General features: G+C 36.6%; 1 protein-coding gene across 7 annotated transcripts in view; it reads left to right on the forward strand.

Moving 5' to 3' along the window:
- Positions 1-17647, forward strand: part of LOC126251343 (epidermal growth factor receptor substrate 15-like 1) — a 209443-nt gene that overhangs the window by 79483 nt on the left and 112313 nt on the right. For 6 of the 7 annotated variants that reach the window (XR_007545722.1, XR_007545723.1, XM_049951711.1 and 3 more), the window contains exons 10-13: positions 3932-4021; positions 9276-9338; positions 14999-15196; positions 17313-17504. Coding sequence is in view for 5 of the 7 variants with exons in the window: in XM_049951711.1 (XP_049807668.1) it covers positions 3932-4021; positions 9276-9338; positions 14999-15196; positions 17313-17504 (543 nt within the window). In the remaining 2 variants the exon portion in view is untranslated. The remainder of the gene's footprint in view (positions 1-3931; positions 4022-9275; positions 9339-14998; positions 15197-17312; positions 17505-17647) is intronic. The other variant, XM_049951710.1, reaches the window with a different exon arrangement.

The following is a 17647-nucleotide window of genomic DNA, read 5'->3' on the forward strand; positions in this document are numbered from 1 at the left end:
CTACTCACTTATCCTTGTGTGTCTTAACTATCGTTACTCAGAATCAATTTCACTGTCTCAGCAGAGACACAGAAAATATGATGCACAAAAATAGCACACCCAAGAAACGCTTAAATTACCCAAAACACACAGAAAAATATTGAACATATCCTAAAGAAACTCTGTATAGTCCACGTCTAGATAAATGTGTGTCCTACACCAGTAAATGACTTTTCACAGTACACCTTTAGCAACACTCCTGCAGTGTACTGATAATAAACTTAACACTGCATAAATGATTATTTAAACTTTACTACACACGTATGAGTCTCCCATGTAATCAAACTTTACTTTACCTAATTGCCACACATCAGATGGTGTGACCTATTTGACTCAAAATCCATAAGCTACGTTAAACACAGTGAATGAAGTTGTAGGAAATGAATCTTTCGAAAAATAGTTGTGACAATACTACTATATTCACTTTAAGCATAACACTGTAATTAATTTTAGACAACACAGTCAGCACATTGCATGGCCCCCAGATACCTTTCCTTCTCTTGGTTGCCAGCCCAGAGGCACAAGCACTTGCACCCTTACCTTTTGTAATTGGTTTTTGAATGCTGCTGTTTATCTCGGTTGAGACACCTGCTATACTGTCATAAAGCTGCAGACCCAAACTCTCCACTGCAACAGTCTTGTCTATCAGATTTGACTCTCTCTCAGGTGCAATGAATGGTGGTATGTTACATGAAACAATGTTACATTTACATAATTAACTTATGCACCATACTCATTATTACATACATAAAATTATATTTCATAAATATACTTTGAAAAAAATTTCTTTGAAAGTCAGATATACTTCAGGTTGGTATTATGTACTCAATAATTACGTTGGTATTATGTACTCAATAATTATATAGGTAAATTAGTACATAAATTTGGGCCCCTAAGTTCTGGGCCCCAGTTGTGGTGGTATATAAAAAAATAATAGTTTTATTTGGTGGGTGATAATACAAGGGTTGGAGCTTAAATAGTGGCAACTATTTATTCATAACCGATACAAAAGAGTTACATGTTTGCACCTGTTACTGTCCTTCAAAGTAGTCATCAGCATTGTGTAGAACCCGTTGCCAGCGATGTGGAAGGCGTAGTATACCGTTAGCAGAGCCTGTTCTGTTGATGGTGCGAATGGAGCGGTCTACTGCCTGTTGAATCTCTGGAACAGTTCTAAAGAGAATGCCACGAAGAGGTTCCTTAATCTTTGGAATCAAATCAAAGTCACAAGGACTTAAGTCGCATTACTGTTCATTTTTGGATCATCACCTATGACCAGCTTTGCGAAAGAAGTCGCGACACTTTCTGCGCAACCCATCTGTCATTTTGCACGACAATGCATGGCTGCATACAGCGCAAGCTGTGGGTGCTCTGTTCGGTTGATGGGACTGGGAAGTACTGTACCACCCACCATACTCCCCATACTTAAATCCTTGTGACTTTGATTTGATTCCGAAGATGAAGGAACCACTTCATGGCATTCGCTTCAGAATTGTTCCAGAGATTCGACAGGCAGTAGACCGCTCCATTCGCGCCATCAACAGGACAGGCTCTGCTAACTGTGTACTATGCCTTACACGTCACTGGCAACGGGTTCTACACAATGCTGGTGACTACTTTGAAAGACAGTAACAGGTGCAAACATGTAACTCTTTTGTATCAGTTGCAAATAAATAGTTGACAATATTTAAGTTCCAACCCCCATATTATGTAAAACTGTAATTTCCTATTTCTGTTGTGGTACTTGATTTAAAGAGAAATACTCATCATTAGCATTGGGCTCTCTGATTTTACCTAGTATGAGACTGTTAAACAAACTCAGTACCACCACAAGTATTTACGTAGACCTTGGATTTTCTACGGTGCGACTTACCGCCTTCTACAGTTAAGTTTGCGTAAGTGGCTGCAATTATTAATAAAATTCTGCATATATTACTCAGAATGTTGTAATAAAAATTAGTTCTTCGATCCTGATGGCAAGTGTTTTAATTGTGTAGTAATTTTAAAATGACAATTAATACTTGAGATATTTCTGTTTTCGTGAAAAGTAATAAATTGCTTTGATTATTTTTCATTAGCAAGGCAAAGCTAAGGAGATTCTCGTCATCTGCCATTAAGCAGCCAATCGAAAATTTACTGAACTCAATACAACAAAAATATTAACGATTGAAGCTTTAATTTAATTTAACTGTCTTTAGAATATTGAATCAGAAAAACGGAGAACTCTTCTGCATTTACATTTACGTTAATGAATGATTTATTAAGAATAATTGTTTTGCTGGCGTAATGGCCGACCTATGCTGCAAGAGAAATGGTGGTCCCCTCAGGAGCACACAATAAAACAACAAATATTACACAAAATATTGATTCACTAATATGAGAGGTGCGAGCTTTACAAAAAGTAAATATTATTACTTGGAAGTATTATTTATATTCTGAATAGTTTTACAGAACTTGCACACAATTATATCCAGCGTACAATGGCGTCTATCACCCATACAAGAATCGAAGACGAGAGTGTGTAACGTGATACAATGCCTCTGGTCTTTTTCATTGACCAACACAGATAAAATAGAGAAGGTTCAATATCATTATCTTTAGTTCTCTAGAAATAATTTATTTTTCTTCCGAATGTCAGTGTTCATTGCGCAAAAAACATCGTACTTTAATTCATCATGTGATGCTAGAAATGTTAATCAGAATACAAAAACATTTTTTTTTTAAATAAATAAATATATGTGGTGTTCCACTACACCATGACACTGGTTAGAGCAGCTGATACTTGTGTTTGTATCTTGAAATGTGTAGGCAGTGAATTATGTAAGACATAGAAAGACAACCTCCTAAGTTCTACTAGTAGTTGAAATTAGTGAGCCAACTCATTAGATGTGACTAGAAGACAGTAATAAAACAGACAGAAGAAGAGTACCTGGGATGTTACTAGCTTCGGAAACCATTGGAGATGTGTGTTCCAAGTTCCTTACAAATTGTCAAATGCCAGAAATGTAGATTCTGACAATGCTGGTATAGGTACCAGTGGTCTTGATGCTGTTGGTGGAACATTGTCCTTCTCTGCTGTGCACATCAACAGGCCACTGTGCTGTTTCCCATAGACCTTGACTTGGCTCTGAATTAGCTGGTTATTCTTGTTATGACATCAGCTGATGCTGATTCAATAAGCTTTGCATCCGTGATGAAGATAATATGTGATAGTTTGAGTTTCTAATTGCTGCTCAAGTGTCCTAGCCTGACATTAAATTAGGCAAATCAGTGCCACAAACAGCATAGTGTCTGGAAACCAAGATGCATATATTCAACGCATCTAGAAAAGTGCTCATAAATTGTGTCAAGGCATGTACTGAATTAATCTGCATCGAATTGACTGGCCTGAAAAAATGTGTGTACTTGGATAACACTTCCTCGAGCATTGTACAGAAAGGCGTGCAGCATTAAGCATGTTTCATTTTCAATAGACTTCCAGCAGAACAAAAACTACTGAGTGATGAACGCAAACTATTCAAATCTAAGTTGGAAGTTTCCCTCCTAGTGCACTCATTCTACTCTGCAGAAGACTTCTTCGCAGTAGTTGAGAACTTTTCTCTGTGATAGTCATTTGTTTGTATGCTCTCTGTTTAGTGTTTTTTATTAATAGTTCAAGTCTTTGTTTAAAAATTTTGTAATTGGCATTCTATAAACTATTTATGGTCTCATTTGGCTTGCATGGTCCCACAGAACCTGACAAATAAAGAAGCAGGAGAAGTAGTAAGCCACATCAAAATTCTTGAATGTCTGAAAAATTTCAACTCTTGTGGATTCTTTAAATGAAGCTTAAAAATTTTTGCAGATGTGTGTAAAATAGTTACAGTATCTTATAATTTTCTCCTTGTTACAGAGTGAGCTGGATACTTTAGCTGCCACATTAAAACAGTTGGAAAACCAGAAAGGTGAAGCACAAAAGAGGCTTAATGATTTAAAGAGCCAGGTAAAACATATTTTTTATTTGTAGTCTGCACTGTTTTTCAGAATGCATGCTCAGCTTGTAATATGGTGCTTCTTGAAATGCTTTTATGATTTGGATTGTTTTGTTTGTGACAGATGAGGAAAAAATGTTTTGTTTTCTCTTTATAATTTTAATTTAAAAAACCTAATGATTCCGATGCTTCTTTGGTTTTAATCTGTACCTGTATAAAAAGTGCACTATTTACATAAGAGTTGCACTCTTATATCTAATACTAGAAAGAAAATTCTGTGGACAGTAACATGAGCATTCAGTTAAGAATGATCAAATCCCAAAACAGAATCAGTTGCTGTAGCTGCAGTTTTCTGGAAATTTTCGGCACTTCCATCAGTCATGTGAAGACGTAAATAAGAGTGGAAGTACAAGTAGACAGTGGGCATACAGACTGAAATGTTGCTCTGAACTTTTAAAGAGGATCACAAGACAGAAATAATGTCAAGTGAGGCTCAAATCTGGGGAGGGGGGGGGGGGGGTGAGAGAAAGATATTTGTGGTGAAATTATGCATAATGTTAGCAGACACATACAAGTAAAAAAAAGATTCTACCTTTTGGAACTGTCAGATCCTATTCTTGTGAGGTATAGTTTGTGGTGAGTGGTGGGAGAGGGGGGGGTGGGGTCAGTTAGAAAGGAAGAGTGAATCACTCAGACTCTAAGATGAGAGGTGTCTGAGTGACTTGACCCTCCTTTGTAAGCTTCCCCAGTCTTGTCCCTCTTTCCTTTCTAGGAAAGGAACCAACCGCTCCAAAAACAAGGTTGTTCTTCCACCCCACCCCCACGCACTTCGCCGCCCGCCCTCCACCGCCACCACAATCATGTTGGAAGTTTTTGGAATGATGCATCCGGAAGATAAGTGTTGCCTGGCCATTCTGATTCATTGCAATTTCACTATTGCAGAGAAACACAGATAGAATGAAAGCACGCATAAACGTATAAAGAGGAAGGCAAGGTCTGAAAAACACAAGTACAGAAGTAGAAGCAAATAATGTAATGAAAAGTTAACACTAATAAGTTGAATGATTGTAATACTAATTTAGGAAGCTGAACAAAAATTGCCAGGCAATTGAGGGCACACTTATTAAAGCCCACTTATGGTGTATGCAGCTTTTGTGTTGCAGTTTGCATTGGTATGTATTTGCGCGGGAATGATGGGAAGTGAACACAGTGAGTTAGTTAAGAGTCGGATGATCAGACTAGATAGCAGAACCAATGAGAAAATAGTGTTTGATAGATGTCGTCATGGTGTGGAGGAGGGTGTCAAATTACATGGAAACATAAAGGACTATATTGTGCAGAATGTTGTATAAAACAGAATAGTCTGTAAAATTTAAACTATACTCTTTAGGTTCCTGTGTAAGCATAACCTTGAAAATTGGGTCATTTTGAAAATACCCCACAAAGTTTTTGAAACAACCTTTGTGATACACTGCAATCAGTCAGCCATCTCACCCAGTTTTCCTTCAGCCACATTCGTTGGCTTCACCAACTCGCAACCACACACTAACATTTCCTTGTAACCTACACCTCAGGCTATGCTACAGATCATTCCAATACTACAGCCCAATTCTCCTTCAGTCACATTGATTGGCTTAACCAACTCGCAACCAATCTATAACATTGAAATACAAAACAATATCCCATGAAATATTGTCATATTCTGAGAATCAAGAGAATACAAGACATACATGCTAAAACCAGTAGTAACTTTATAATCCATAATAGCCAGATCAGTAATCATCAGTCTCCCACTATCCATATAGAAAACAAAAGTAATCAATTCACATTTTCTGCTGAAACAAGTAATTAAGTTCAGCAATTCACATTGGCTACTATATACTATTGCTTGATTGCCTACGACCAACGAAAACCAACTGCCAACAGCACCACACAGCAGAAGAGCTGCCAACACTGTAAATGCACTGTCTTATTTATATATGCTTTCCTCTTCAAGATTATATAAGTGTTTTGGAAATGATATGGATAAACATGTAGTTTCATTAGATTATGTAGAACAGAGTTCATGACATAAGTGTCCACAAAGGCAAAACCTAGCAGAATGACTCTAGTAGACCTGTTGACCATATTTTGTAATAATGTAAATGTTCTTCTCAGATGTGAATGAGTGATCATTTACTTTTTAGGTTGACTAAAGATTTCCAAAGAAATTTGCTTACATCTAAGTTCATCTTGGTAGTTTTAGGAAGCAAAAGCGTTCATCAACTTCTTTGCACAGTTAAAGACCCCGTATGAGAACAAATTTTTTCTGTCATGAAGTTAAACGATACAGAGAAGAAAATGCCTGTTGTTGAAGGGATGGCACCTGCAATAATTAAGATAGTTGTTGATAGGTTAATTCTGTGTAATATTGCAGAAGTGACTGTCACTTTGCTCAACATACATGTTCAGGAAGGTAGTATGCTTTTTGAAGAAAGGCAAGTGCAAATTTATTGATAGTAAAAGTATTTAAACAGGTAAAGAAAATTCGAAGAAAATGTTGCGGCCCTCTAAGCGTCATCCAAATAACTGAACCAAAGTAACTAGTGAAAATTTTATGAGAGTGATGAGGAAAGTATATTGTGTCCACTATTGCTGATCTGATTAGTAGCAGACAGGTTGTAAACTTTGTTACTATTATAGGAACAGCAATCGCAATGTTGTAAGTTCAGCACTTATTCTTAAGGGAGTTCTCTGTGTATCATCATTTAACTCCCCCCCGCCCCCCGCCCCCCGCCCACCCACTCCCCCCCTCTAGAAAATATCTGGCTGTCTTCCAAACTACTTGAGATATGACTTTTGTGAAAACTAGATTACTCTACTCAACTTTTGGTAGTTTAAACATATTTTACTGAACCGGAGTCCTGGACATCAGTAATAATAATTTAAAAAAGAAACCTTTTTTTTCACCAGTTATCCTTTCAGGGAATTGTAATCATTGTTAAGGAGCCTTCAAACCGCAGAGATGGGTTGTACAGACTCAAGAGACATGATACCGGATTATGAGGCTGTATGTCAAATCATTCCAACAACTTGGCAACAGAAGCTAAGACCCTAAAAACAACAACTTTCATGGTTGTACAAGCGTTTAGAAGAATCAAATGTGTTCAGTAATCCCTTTTGTGTCAGACTGGCAGATGTACTGCTATGCTGATACATTTTTAATATGATGGTTTAATTACAGATGTACAGGAGTTCGATTCTGCTAGAAAAAGAACACTAAAATAATCACTTGTGAGATAGTAGGCCGTACATAATTTGATGGGTTAAAAAGAGTGCATTCTGTGAATATTGGAGTAATTATGGGGAGGCAAGACAGGATGGAAGGAACTCCTGGAAAACTGTTAACATTTCTGCAGAACTGATGGATTTCACTGTGGTTACAAAGAAAACTTTTCTTAGTGGGATAGAGAGTTTGGTGGCAGTCGGGCAAGTTTGGACAGCCAAGAATTGAATCTAAAAAGCAGGCTTTGTGACAGTTGTGGATTGACATGAAAGAATAACAGTGTAGCTACATATTCTGAAATTTACTCCAGTACACCTACAGTTTGGAGAAGAAAGGTAAACACAGAAAATATGTAGACCAAATTCAAAAAATATCTAGATGTACACAAATACAGCAGTTATTTTAAAGCATGAGCTGGATGTTAATTGACTCTTTATGTTGCCCCACCATGAGCATAACTTTGAATGTGCCCATCATGCCCATTTAAATAAAATCTGAAGGTGACAGTTGTCAAAAAGGATTTTAGTTAGTGTTTATGATCCAGCCAGTCTTGAAACAACCTGCAATTGCATTAAGTTCTGTTTGGGGAAGGGAAGTACATGAAACAGTAATGTTTCAGTTTGTGGATTCACTAAAATGTTTTGTAACAAATATCACCCTAGTCTTATACTCCATATGAACGTACAAAGCAGTCAGGGAGTTTTCATCCATCATATATTTGAATAAAAAATGAAAAGCTGTATTCATACAGTTTTTCTGTGTATGACATAAATTGAAAATATTGAGATATTTCAGTTTGTCATAGTGAGCACAAAGACGCCTGTAATGGCATTAATTCTTAGATCATCCTCATTTTGTGATTTCATACATGATTTCTTTTCCCAAGGTCAACTTATGTATCTGTTTTATGTATTGTTGCTCAGTCTTCTTTGCTGATGATGGCATTTTTTTTATTGATTTATGTTTTATAATTACTTTGGTATTGTGGCATGGGTAAAAGTCCTGACTCCACTGAAAAGTCATCAAATGTTTGCTGCTTACATTGTCATGTTATCTACATGCCAGGCTATGCTACAGATCAGTCCAATACTACAGGCCAATTCTCCTGCAGTCACATTCCTTATGAATGTGCATTTTATGCATAATTATGTGAAAAAAGTTGCACCGTAATATTGTTCTTGATCCATTCTTGGAGCATAAGTAGAAACATTTCCTGTACATCTAATCACAGTTGATTACCAGGTCTCCATGAAGATTAATTAAACATACTGATCAGAAGATTTAGTTGGATTTTATTTTATCTATGGTCATACTCAATCCTTTACTTCTAATTTTTTTATAAATGTCTTTATTTTTATTGTAAAAAGTTGAAAAAATTAAAAAATTACACCTGTAGAGTGCCTGAAACTCACTCGATAATTGTTGTGGCAGATCAAAAACAAAAGAGTTTTCTTGTGACAGTCTTCTGTATTTTACACAGACTGAACACACAAGTTTCTAATGTTCTTATGTACCCAATGCCTTATCTCTTGAGAAATATATTTCAACTTAACGATTACAATATTTATAAATTTGATTGAGCTGTAGTGCATGAATATGATATTGGACAAATGGTTTGAAACTGTAATGCATCGTCCTTAGTAGAAGACTACTTGAATTTTCGCTTCTTGAGATTTGTTTACAACATTATTTTAGCTAAAAAAAAAGCTTTATTGAACCTATTATTTGGGCCATTGCTGTTATTGTAGACATTTATGTTTTTTCAGATACATGTAATGCACTGTGCCTGTTAGACTTAATTGCACAAATGGCAGCTTGAATTCATTTTGTTTGTTTGCACTTTGATTTCTGTAAATAATATGCATAATGTTTCCTAATTTGCAAACCATATATACAATTTTGCAGTATTTTTATTTCTTGTAATGTGTTATTATATTGACTTGGCCAAGCATGGTATTTTATATTCATATTATGTTTGCTTTTATTTTAATTTTGCTTAGAAAACATCTGTAGAGAAAGAACTTAATGACATCAAGCAGGCATTGGAAGAAGAGCAAGCCCAGGTAATAGATTTTTATTTTTTAAATGCTGTGGCAGATGTAGTTGTAGCTTAAAGTAATTGTAGATACACACACTAGTTTACTTAGTGTCTTTATTGTTGAATAATAATAGAGAGAGAGAGAAGGTTGGGTGGGGGTGGGCATAAGGTAGCATTTTTAAATATTCAGAATTTCTGTTCAGTGAGCCACAGTCATAATTTCATTACATACTTTACAGAGAGTGAAAGGAAAAAATTGGAATGCTGTTACTTTGTCATCAACAAAATTACAAATGTAGTACAGAAACAGTAGCAAAAAATTTCCATCAGATTCGTTATACTGTATTTCTTCAGTACTTACACAGTAAAGTGATAAAATTGATTTGTGAAATTGTTCAGAAGAGTTTTGTGGTTGCTGTAGATATGTAAGGGGAGGGAGTTTGAGGAACATAATACAAAGTGTTCTTGCAACCAGAGTTTTTGATCAAGAAATTAAACTTTGTACAAGTTTTGTATACTCACAAAGGAGAGTCCTCAGAGACAGCCAACCAATTCAGGTACCATTATTCAGCAGGTCACTGGTGCACATCATAAAATGAAATACTGTTAGATATTTTGCTGCACAACCCCTGGTTTTTGAGAAACTACCCCAAAAGTTCATGATGCGCAGTCGACTCAGAATTGACAGGATCGATAGATACTTGAAAACTGAGCATTTTTAATTAATACGTATGAGTCTACAAACACCTATTTTCCTGGAAATCAAGGAAAGAAACTTTCTTGACTGCAGCTTAAGTACCCACAAGGTATGCACAGTTAAGTGCAACTGCTCCTGATGTAGTGATCAAGAGGTCTAGGTATGGAGTGTTGTACATTTTCCATTTCAAAATTGGTAGGTATAGGAGGGTTAATAAGGTAAGTGAACGAATAGGGAATAATAAGGGAGGCGCGTAAATTTTCCAAACAATATGGATCAGTAAAGAATTAAAAATGTAATCCTGGTCGATTTACGATCTCTCTTTCGCTCACTCTGTTCCATGTCCTCAATTACCTACAATATAAACATTCAAAGCAAATATACAGGGCTATTACAAATGATTGAAGCGATTTCATAAATTCACTGTAGCTCCATTCATTGACATATGGTCACGACACACTACAGATACGTAGAAAAACTCATAAAGTTTTGTTCGGCTGAAGCCGCACTTCAGGTTTCTGCCGCCAGAGCGCTCGAGAGCGCAGTGAGACAAAATGGCGACAGGAGCCGAGAAAGCGTATGTCGTGCTTGAAATGCACTCACATCAGTCAGTCATAACAGTGCAATGACACTTCAGGACGAAGTTCAACAAAGATCCACCAACTGCTAACTCCATTCAGCGATGGTATGCACAGTTTAAAGCTTCTGGATGCCTCTGTAAAGGGAAATCAACGGGTCGGCCTGCAGTGAGCGAAGAAACGGTTGAACGCGTGCGGGCAAGTTTCATGCGTAGCCCGCGGAAGTCGAAGAATAAAGCAAGCAGGGAGCTAAACGTACCACAGCCGATGGTTTGGAAAATCTTACGGAAAAGGCTAAAGCAGAAGCCTTACCGTTTACAATTGCTACAAGCCCTGACATCCGATGACAGTCAAACGCTTTGAATTTTCGGCGCGGTTGCAACAGCTCATGGAAGAGGATGCGTTCAGTGCGAAACTTGTTTTCAGTGATGAAGCAACATTTTTTCTTAATGGTGAAGTGAACAGACACAATGTGCGAATCTGGACGGTAGAGAATCCTCACGCATTCGTGCAGCAAATTCACAGTTCACCAAAAGTTAACATGTTTTGTGCAATCTCACGGTTTAAAGTTTACGGCCCCTTTTTCTTCTGCGAAAAAAACGTTACAGGACACGTGTATCTGGACATGCTGGAAAATTGGCTCAAGCCACAACTGGAGACCGACAGCGCCGACTTCATCTTTCAACAGGATGGTGCTCCACCGCATTTCCATCATGATGTTCGGCATTTCTTAAACAGGAGATTGGAAAACCGATGGATCGGCCGTGGTGGAGATCATGATCAGCAATTCATGTCATGGCCTCCATGCTCTCCCAACTTAACCCCATGCGATTTCTTTCTGTGGGGTTATGTGAAAGATTCAATGTTTAAACCTCCTCTACCAAGAAACGTGCCAGAACTGCGAGCTCGCATCAACGATGCTTTCGAACTCAATGATGGGGACATGCTGCGCCAAGTGTGGGAGGAACTTGATTATCGGCTTGATGTCTGCCGAATCACTAAAGGGGCACATATCGAACATTTGTGAAGGCCTAAAAAAACTTTTTGAGTTTTTGTATGTGTGTGCAAAGCATTGTGAAAATATCTCAAATAATAAAGTTATTGTAGAGCTGTGAAATCGCTTCAATCATTTGTAATAACCCTGTACTTGCGGTATCAAGAACATCTAGTGAATGGAATCTTCGTGTAACTACATCTTTCTTTCGGAAGATTTTGGAATTCTCCGCTCCACACCCAGACGCCTTGGTCACTATACCAGTGATGGTTTTGTTTAACAGCAGATATCTTATGGTGACAGAATCTGCAGTAAAAAAAGTTTCTTTCCCTGATTTCTAGAAAAAAATGTCTTTGCAGACCCCAAATGTGCTGATGTAAATGCTCAATTTCCAATTATCTATCAGTCCCTTCAATTCTGAAACAGTTGTACGGCATGATCTTTAGCGATAGTTTTCTCAAAAACAGAGCATTGTTGAACCAGGAATTTCATTTTAGGTTGTTCACGAGCAACTTGCCAAAATAAGAGCGGAATTTCTCGCCTGTGCTTGCGCCGTGCCCATTGTTTGTAAATGTTTATGGGTTATCCCCAGTTTGAGAATTTCGTGGGCTCAAAATCAGATTGTGTTGCAAAGACTGTTACATAATAGTTGAGATTTCAAGGATGGTTGTGAAATACGGCAGCAGAAATTGTCATAGCTATAGCGCACGGGAGAGAGAGACAGAAATGCTGAAAAACCAGAACTGCAGACACTGGGAGACAGGTGCTAACTATCCTGTGAAGACTTAGTTAAAAAAATTCAAAGAACCAGTTGTGCAGAATCTGGGAATATATTGTAGCCTCCTACTTATCACTGTCTTAGGGTGGCAAAGACTAGATTAGACTAATTACTGTGCACACTGTGGCATTTAAGCAGGTATTCCTCTTCCACTTAATATGTGAATGGAACAGTAAGAAACCCTAAAAAGTTGTACAATAGGTTGTGCCATCTGCAATATGTGTCACAGCTGTTTGCAGAGCATGGATGGAGATATAACAACATTAATTTGTAAAAATATATGTTACTAACATAATTTCCACTCTAACAGTTGTTAATGTATAAAAACTTGTTTTGGTGATTATACCACTACTGTGGTGTTGTCAGTATTTGTCTTTTAATCATAGTACTAACATTTGTTGAATTTTTCTAGTTATTTACATTCAAACCTATTCCTTTTTTGAAATTTATTCTTCTTATATGTTACAGCATTATAAACTGTAATGTTATCAGATTTTTAATTTTCATATACAGCATATTATCTGTAAAAAGAGACACTATCATGAAAGATGTTCAGATTTTTAGCCGTGTCTATGCTGACAAAATCATTGCTGCAGCTGCAAGCTCTAAAATGCATAGCTTTCAACAGAGCTTCATATGTTGTTAGTGCCAAATTATTCTCAGGAATGTGTTTTGGCATAAGTAATGCCTATATTTAACCCCGTATCACATATCCAGTAGAAGATAGTGTACACTGACCAGTGATATTAACTAAATTTCAGATATCAACTTTAAAAGTAGGCTTTAAGTTGGTTCCATAATTTCTGCAATTGACCCAAATTTCCAAATACATTTAAGTTGATAAGAGAATCTGCACTCTGTTGTTTCAACTAATTTGCTAAATGTTGGAAAGAAAAGTGGTAATATAAGTAAATTTAATGCTCCCACAGTATGTGCCAAGAATGTGATATAATTCTGCTTGCAGAAGTTTCTATGAAATGTTAACATGTCATAAAAAGCATGTATGGTGGCAGATGAAATGCTGTAGCTAGACATGTCAATTATTTTTGGGGGGAACACATCAGCTGCTAATTAATGATGTAATAGGTAACAAAACACAGCAAAAAATGCATAAAAATTTATGATGCCATTTTTTTCAGCGGATCTTTGTATTTTCAGAAAAAAATGAAAATGTTGGTCCCACATAAGTGGTGAAGTACATGGCTGATTTATGTCTTTCTTTGTGTAAAAAAATCTGAAGATGATCATTGAAATGCATCATATCTAGGAGATGTAGAAAAAAAATTATGATACTGATTTCCCTATTTCTCAGAGTTATGAGCAAAAGATAGTTGCATATACCTACAAGGAATTTGTATCTCGTACTATTAATGGTGAGACATGTTTTTATAAGCATAAGCAAACCTATGCATTGCATAGTGCTAGCCAAAACTTCAAAGAACTCAGCTTAACTGTTAGCAAAAACAAGACAGTTGTAATGCAGATGAATAAAACTCTCTCTCTGTATAACCAATTTTTGGAATGTGAATAATTTCACATATCTTGGTAGTATTGAGGCAAGTGATGAGAGTGCCAATTTTAAGGTTTTGAACATGATAGTCAAGTATCCAAACTCTTCCATTTAGTGCAAAGACTTGTCCTGAATATGGACAGTACTCTTAAGAGCTAAGCACACTATGTTCAAAACTTTCCTTGTGCCCATCATGTCTTACATTTTGGAGAAGTGCGTCATAACCAAAAGGCACATAATCAGTTATTAACTTATCAAATGAAATTACTTAGATCTGCTCTACAAAAGACAAGAGCAGAAATGAGCACATCAGGGGGACCTGCAAGTGGAAATGAGTGTGAAAGGTAAGGCTGAGTACAGTGAGACTGAAGTGCTTTGGTCCAGGAGAACAGATACTGTTTAAGCTATTTCCCTGTCAGTATTTGGAAAGGCATGTTTCATCCAAGAAATGGGGTGCCTGGGCCAAATTAAAGAAGACCTCAAAAGAAAGGAGAGATATGCTGTGGTGAGGGAAGAAATCAACCAAGGCATGCAGATTGAAGCAAATCATTTGAAAACATCCTACGCAGCTTATTGGCAGTACATGATGATGATGATGATGATGATGATGATGATGATGAAATTATAATCATCATCATCTGCATCAACAGTGATGATTATTGGTTTGATAAGTAAAATGTGTCAAACGAATAGTTGAAAGCAGATTTTCCTAACTCGTACCTACATGTATCAGACCAGTGACTCACTGTTTTATGCTGTACCATATCGTGACGGGCATGCACAAAGATTGTTAATGTCCTCATAACAGAATATTCTACTGAGTTAGACTCTTGGGTTATAAAAGGTGTTCTCAGTTGTAGCAGCCAAGAAGAAAAATATATTAAAAAGAAAATTTATTCCTGGAACTTACTTAATGTATTTTGATCTGTAAGGACTGTATACATTGCTTAAAATGGAAGGTTATGTACACAGCTAAATTTGTATTTCTTAGTTTATGCTAAAACCGCTGTCAGTTATCAGTCTAGTATCACAAGTCTCACTCTTAATCCATTGTATATTTTTTTCTTCACATTTATTAGAGCAATCTATATCTCTGTAATGACATAACATAATTATATTGTCCTACAGGTTGATAACTTGAGACGTCAAGCAGATGAGCAAGAAATGAGCCTCAAAGCTCAAGAAGAAGAACTGAATTCAAAGAAGCAGGAACTGGAAGGTCTCAAACAGGAAGAAGCAAGATTAGAGCAGCAACAAAAGGATTCTAGGAATCAGCTTGACAATCTGACAAAAAATTTGCAAGATACACAACTACAAATTAGCCAGGTATATCCACCCTTTTGCTTTTCGATCTTCTTGCATTATTCTTGTAAATATATTGTTTTTGTATCAGGTTGCAGAGGTAACTGAGTAACCAATCATTCTGAACCTAATTGTGGACTGTTGTATATGTGAATCCTCACACTCTGTGTGTGTGTGTGTGTGTGTGTGTGTGTGTGTGTGTGTGTGTGTGTGTGTGGAAATTATTGAAAATAGTCCACAGTTTACAAATCAAGAAACCAAATTATCATGTCAGAATGTATTACCAAACTACATAGAGGAATTTTAAATATAAGACACACTTCAGGGCTTAGTTTATTGTTTGTTTTCTGAAATATGTATCAGATGTTTCTGTTTGGACATAAGAAACATGAATGGGGGATGGAAGTAGACTGCTGATGTTCCCATGAAACTTAGATGGATGATTGTTCATGTGAAACAGTGGAGTGCGCCATCGATGTTTACCAAAAATGTAATCACACAAATTGATGTTCAGTGACAAACGAGCAATGCAAGTCATAGTAAAATTTACTGTTATAATGCTGGGAGTACCGATACACAGAAAGTGTGTGCCACTCGCAACAAATAAGGCAACTATTCTTCATAATGAGCCCACCGTGGAACATTTTATAATAATTATAAATATGTGGTTAAAGGACATTAAGGGGGGCAGGACGTGAAACGAGCCAACTTGGAGCAGGAGAGGCACCACAGGACATTTTAATTTACACTGTCTATACTTTTACAAATAAATTCATAAAACTTTGTTAGCATGACCAGGAAGGATTCAGGATTCACACTCATAGCAGAGGAAGTTCAAAAACATAACAAAACAAATTTTTTTTACATGTGAAATTTCATCAGTTTTTCACTTGGTATTAGCTGCATTTGTTGCCGTAGGTACACTTTTCTTCATAAGTAAGAGAGATTCTTCGATGAATTTTGCACAGCATACAAACCATACTTACAGGTGTATGAAAGTCTAGAATTTCCCAAATCTGTTAAAAACTGTGGTAAAAATTGAGATAGTTAACTATAAAATTCGAGTTTTCTCTAAACACGAAGTTTAAAACGTAACAGCCTATTCATTTTTCCATAGATTAAATAAATTCTAGAGTTTCATACACCTGTAAGTATGGTTTGTAATCTGTGCAAAATTCATCGAAGAATCTCTCTTACTTACGAAGAAAAATGTACCTATAGCAACAAATGCAGCCAACAGTAAGTGGAAAAAAAATCATGAAATTTCACATTTAAAAAATATTATTTTTTCGTGTTTTTGAACTTCCACTGCTATGAGTGTGAATCCTGAATCCTTCCTGGTCATGCTGGCAAAGTTTTATGAATTATTTGTAAAAGTATAGACAGTGCAATTTAAAATGTCCTGTGGTGCCTCTCCTTCTCGAAGTCAGCCCGTTTGACGTCCTACCCCCCTTAAGAAATCGAGGAGTGTGGGCAACACATTGATGCCCACTTTCTTTACTTCGGGGTAGGAATTTTGTCACTGCAACACTTGAAGAAGGTAGGACAAGAACCAAAGATCGGTATGCTAGAGTATGCTTTGTTGAGGTTGCTTAAAACACAAGTATTTGCTGAAGTTGGCTACATTCACCTTAAAGAGCAGATATGCCTCTTTAAACTTTGTTTTCACCCATCCATGGGCATTGCTTTGAGTCCCCAGAAGCAATTATGTTTACTTGTGAAGTGCTCAACTTTACCATGAAGCCCATAGGACCATCACTACGTGGTTACTGAGGATACGTCAGTGCACATATTTTCAAGGAGCATAAGTTGTAAGAAATGGAGAGCAAGCTATAAGAAAATGAGGTATTTGCAGTAGTTTCTCAAATTTTTAGGTGACCTTTGTGTGTACATGAACAAGATTCTAAATGAACCGTGCAGTATGCAGCTAAATATTGTACAATACAGTTTCATACAGCTTCTCACTCAAGTAAATAAATAAATAACTAAATGTAAAAATGTTTGTTACTTGAATGAGTATAAAATTCAAAACTTTGTACACACTGAGATGACAGGCTTTTATTATTATAAAATAAAATTCTGTTTCTACATTGGACCTGTGCAAAATTGTATGATATAAATATTGTTTGTAAATTTTCAGGTAAAAGCAAAGATTACTAATCTCCAAGAGCAGCATCGACAAATGAATGATGCAATTGCGATGTATGATACAGCTATAACAGCAGGAGATACTTCTACTGTTGTGGACACTTCACTGAATATTAAACCTGAATTCAGAGATCCTGAGTACTTAAGAATTTGTGGTGGAAATGACAACAGTCCTGTTGAACAGGTGTGGATCATTATTATATTAATTTTTGAGTTGAAGTTAAATTTAAGTTGTGTTCCTGATAGTAGTTCAGGTGTTCAAACTTTCAAGCAGCAGCTCCCCAGCCTTGTTTTGTTATTGAAGCACTTAGCTTAAAAAATGATTCA

Source organism: Schistocerca nitens, chromosome 4 (genome assembly GCF_023898315.1).
Source record: "Schistocerca nitens isolate TAMUIC-IGC-003100 chromosome 4, iqSchNite1.1, whole genome shotgun sequence".
Lineage (NCBI taxonomy): Eukaryota > Metazoa > Arthropoda > Insecta > Orthoptera > Acrididae > Schistocerca > Schistocerca nitens.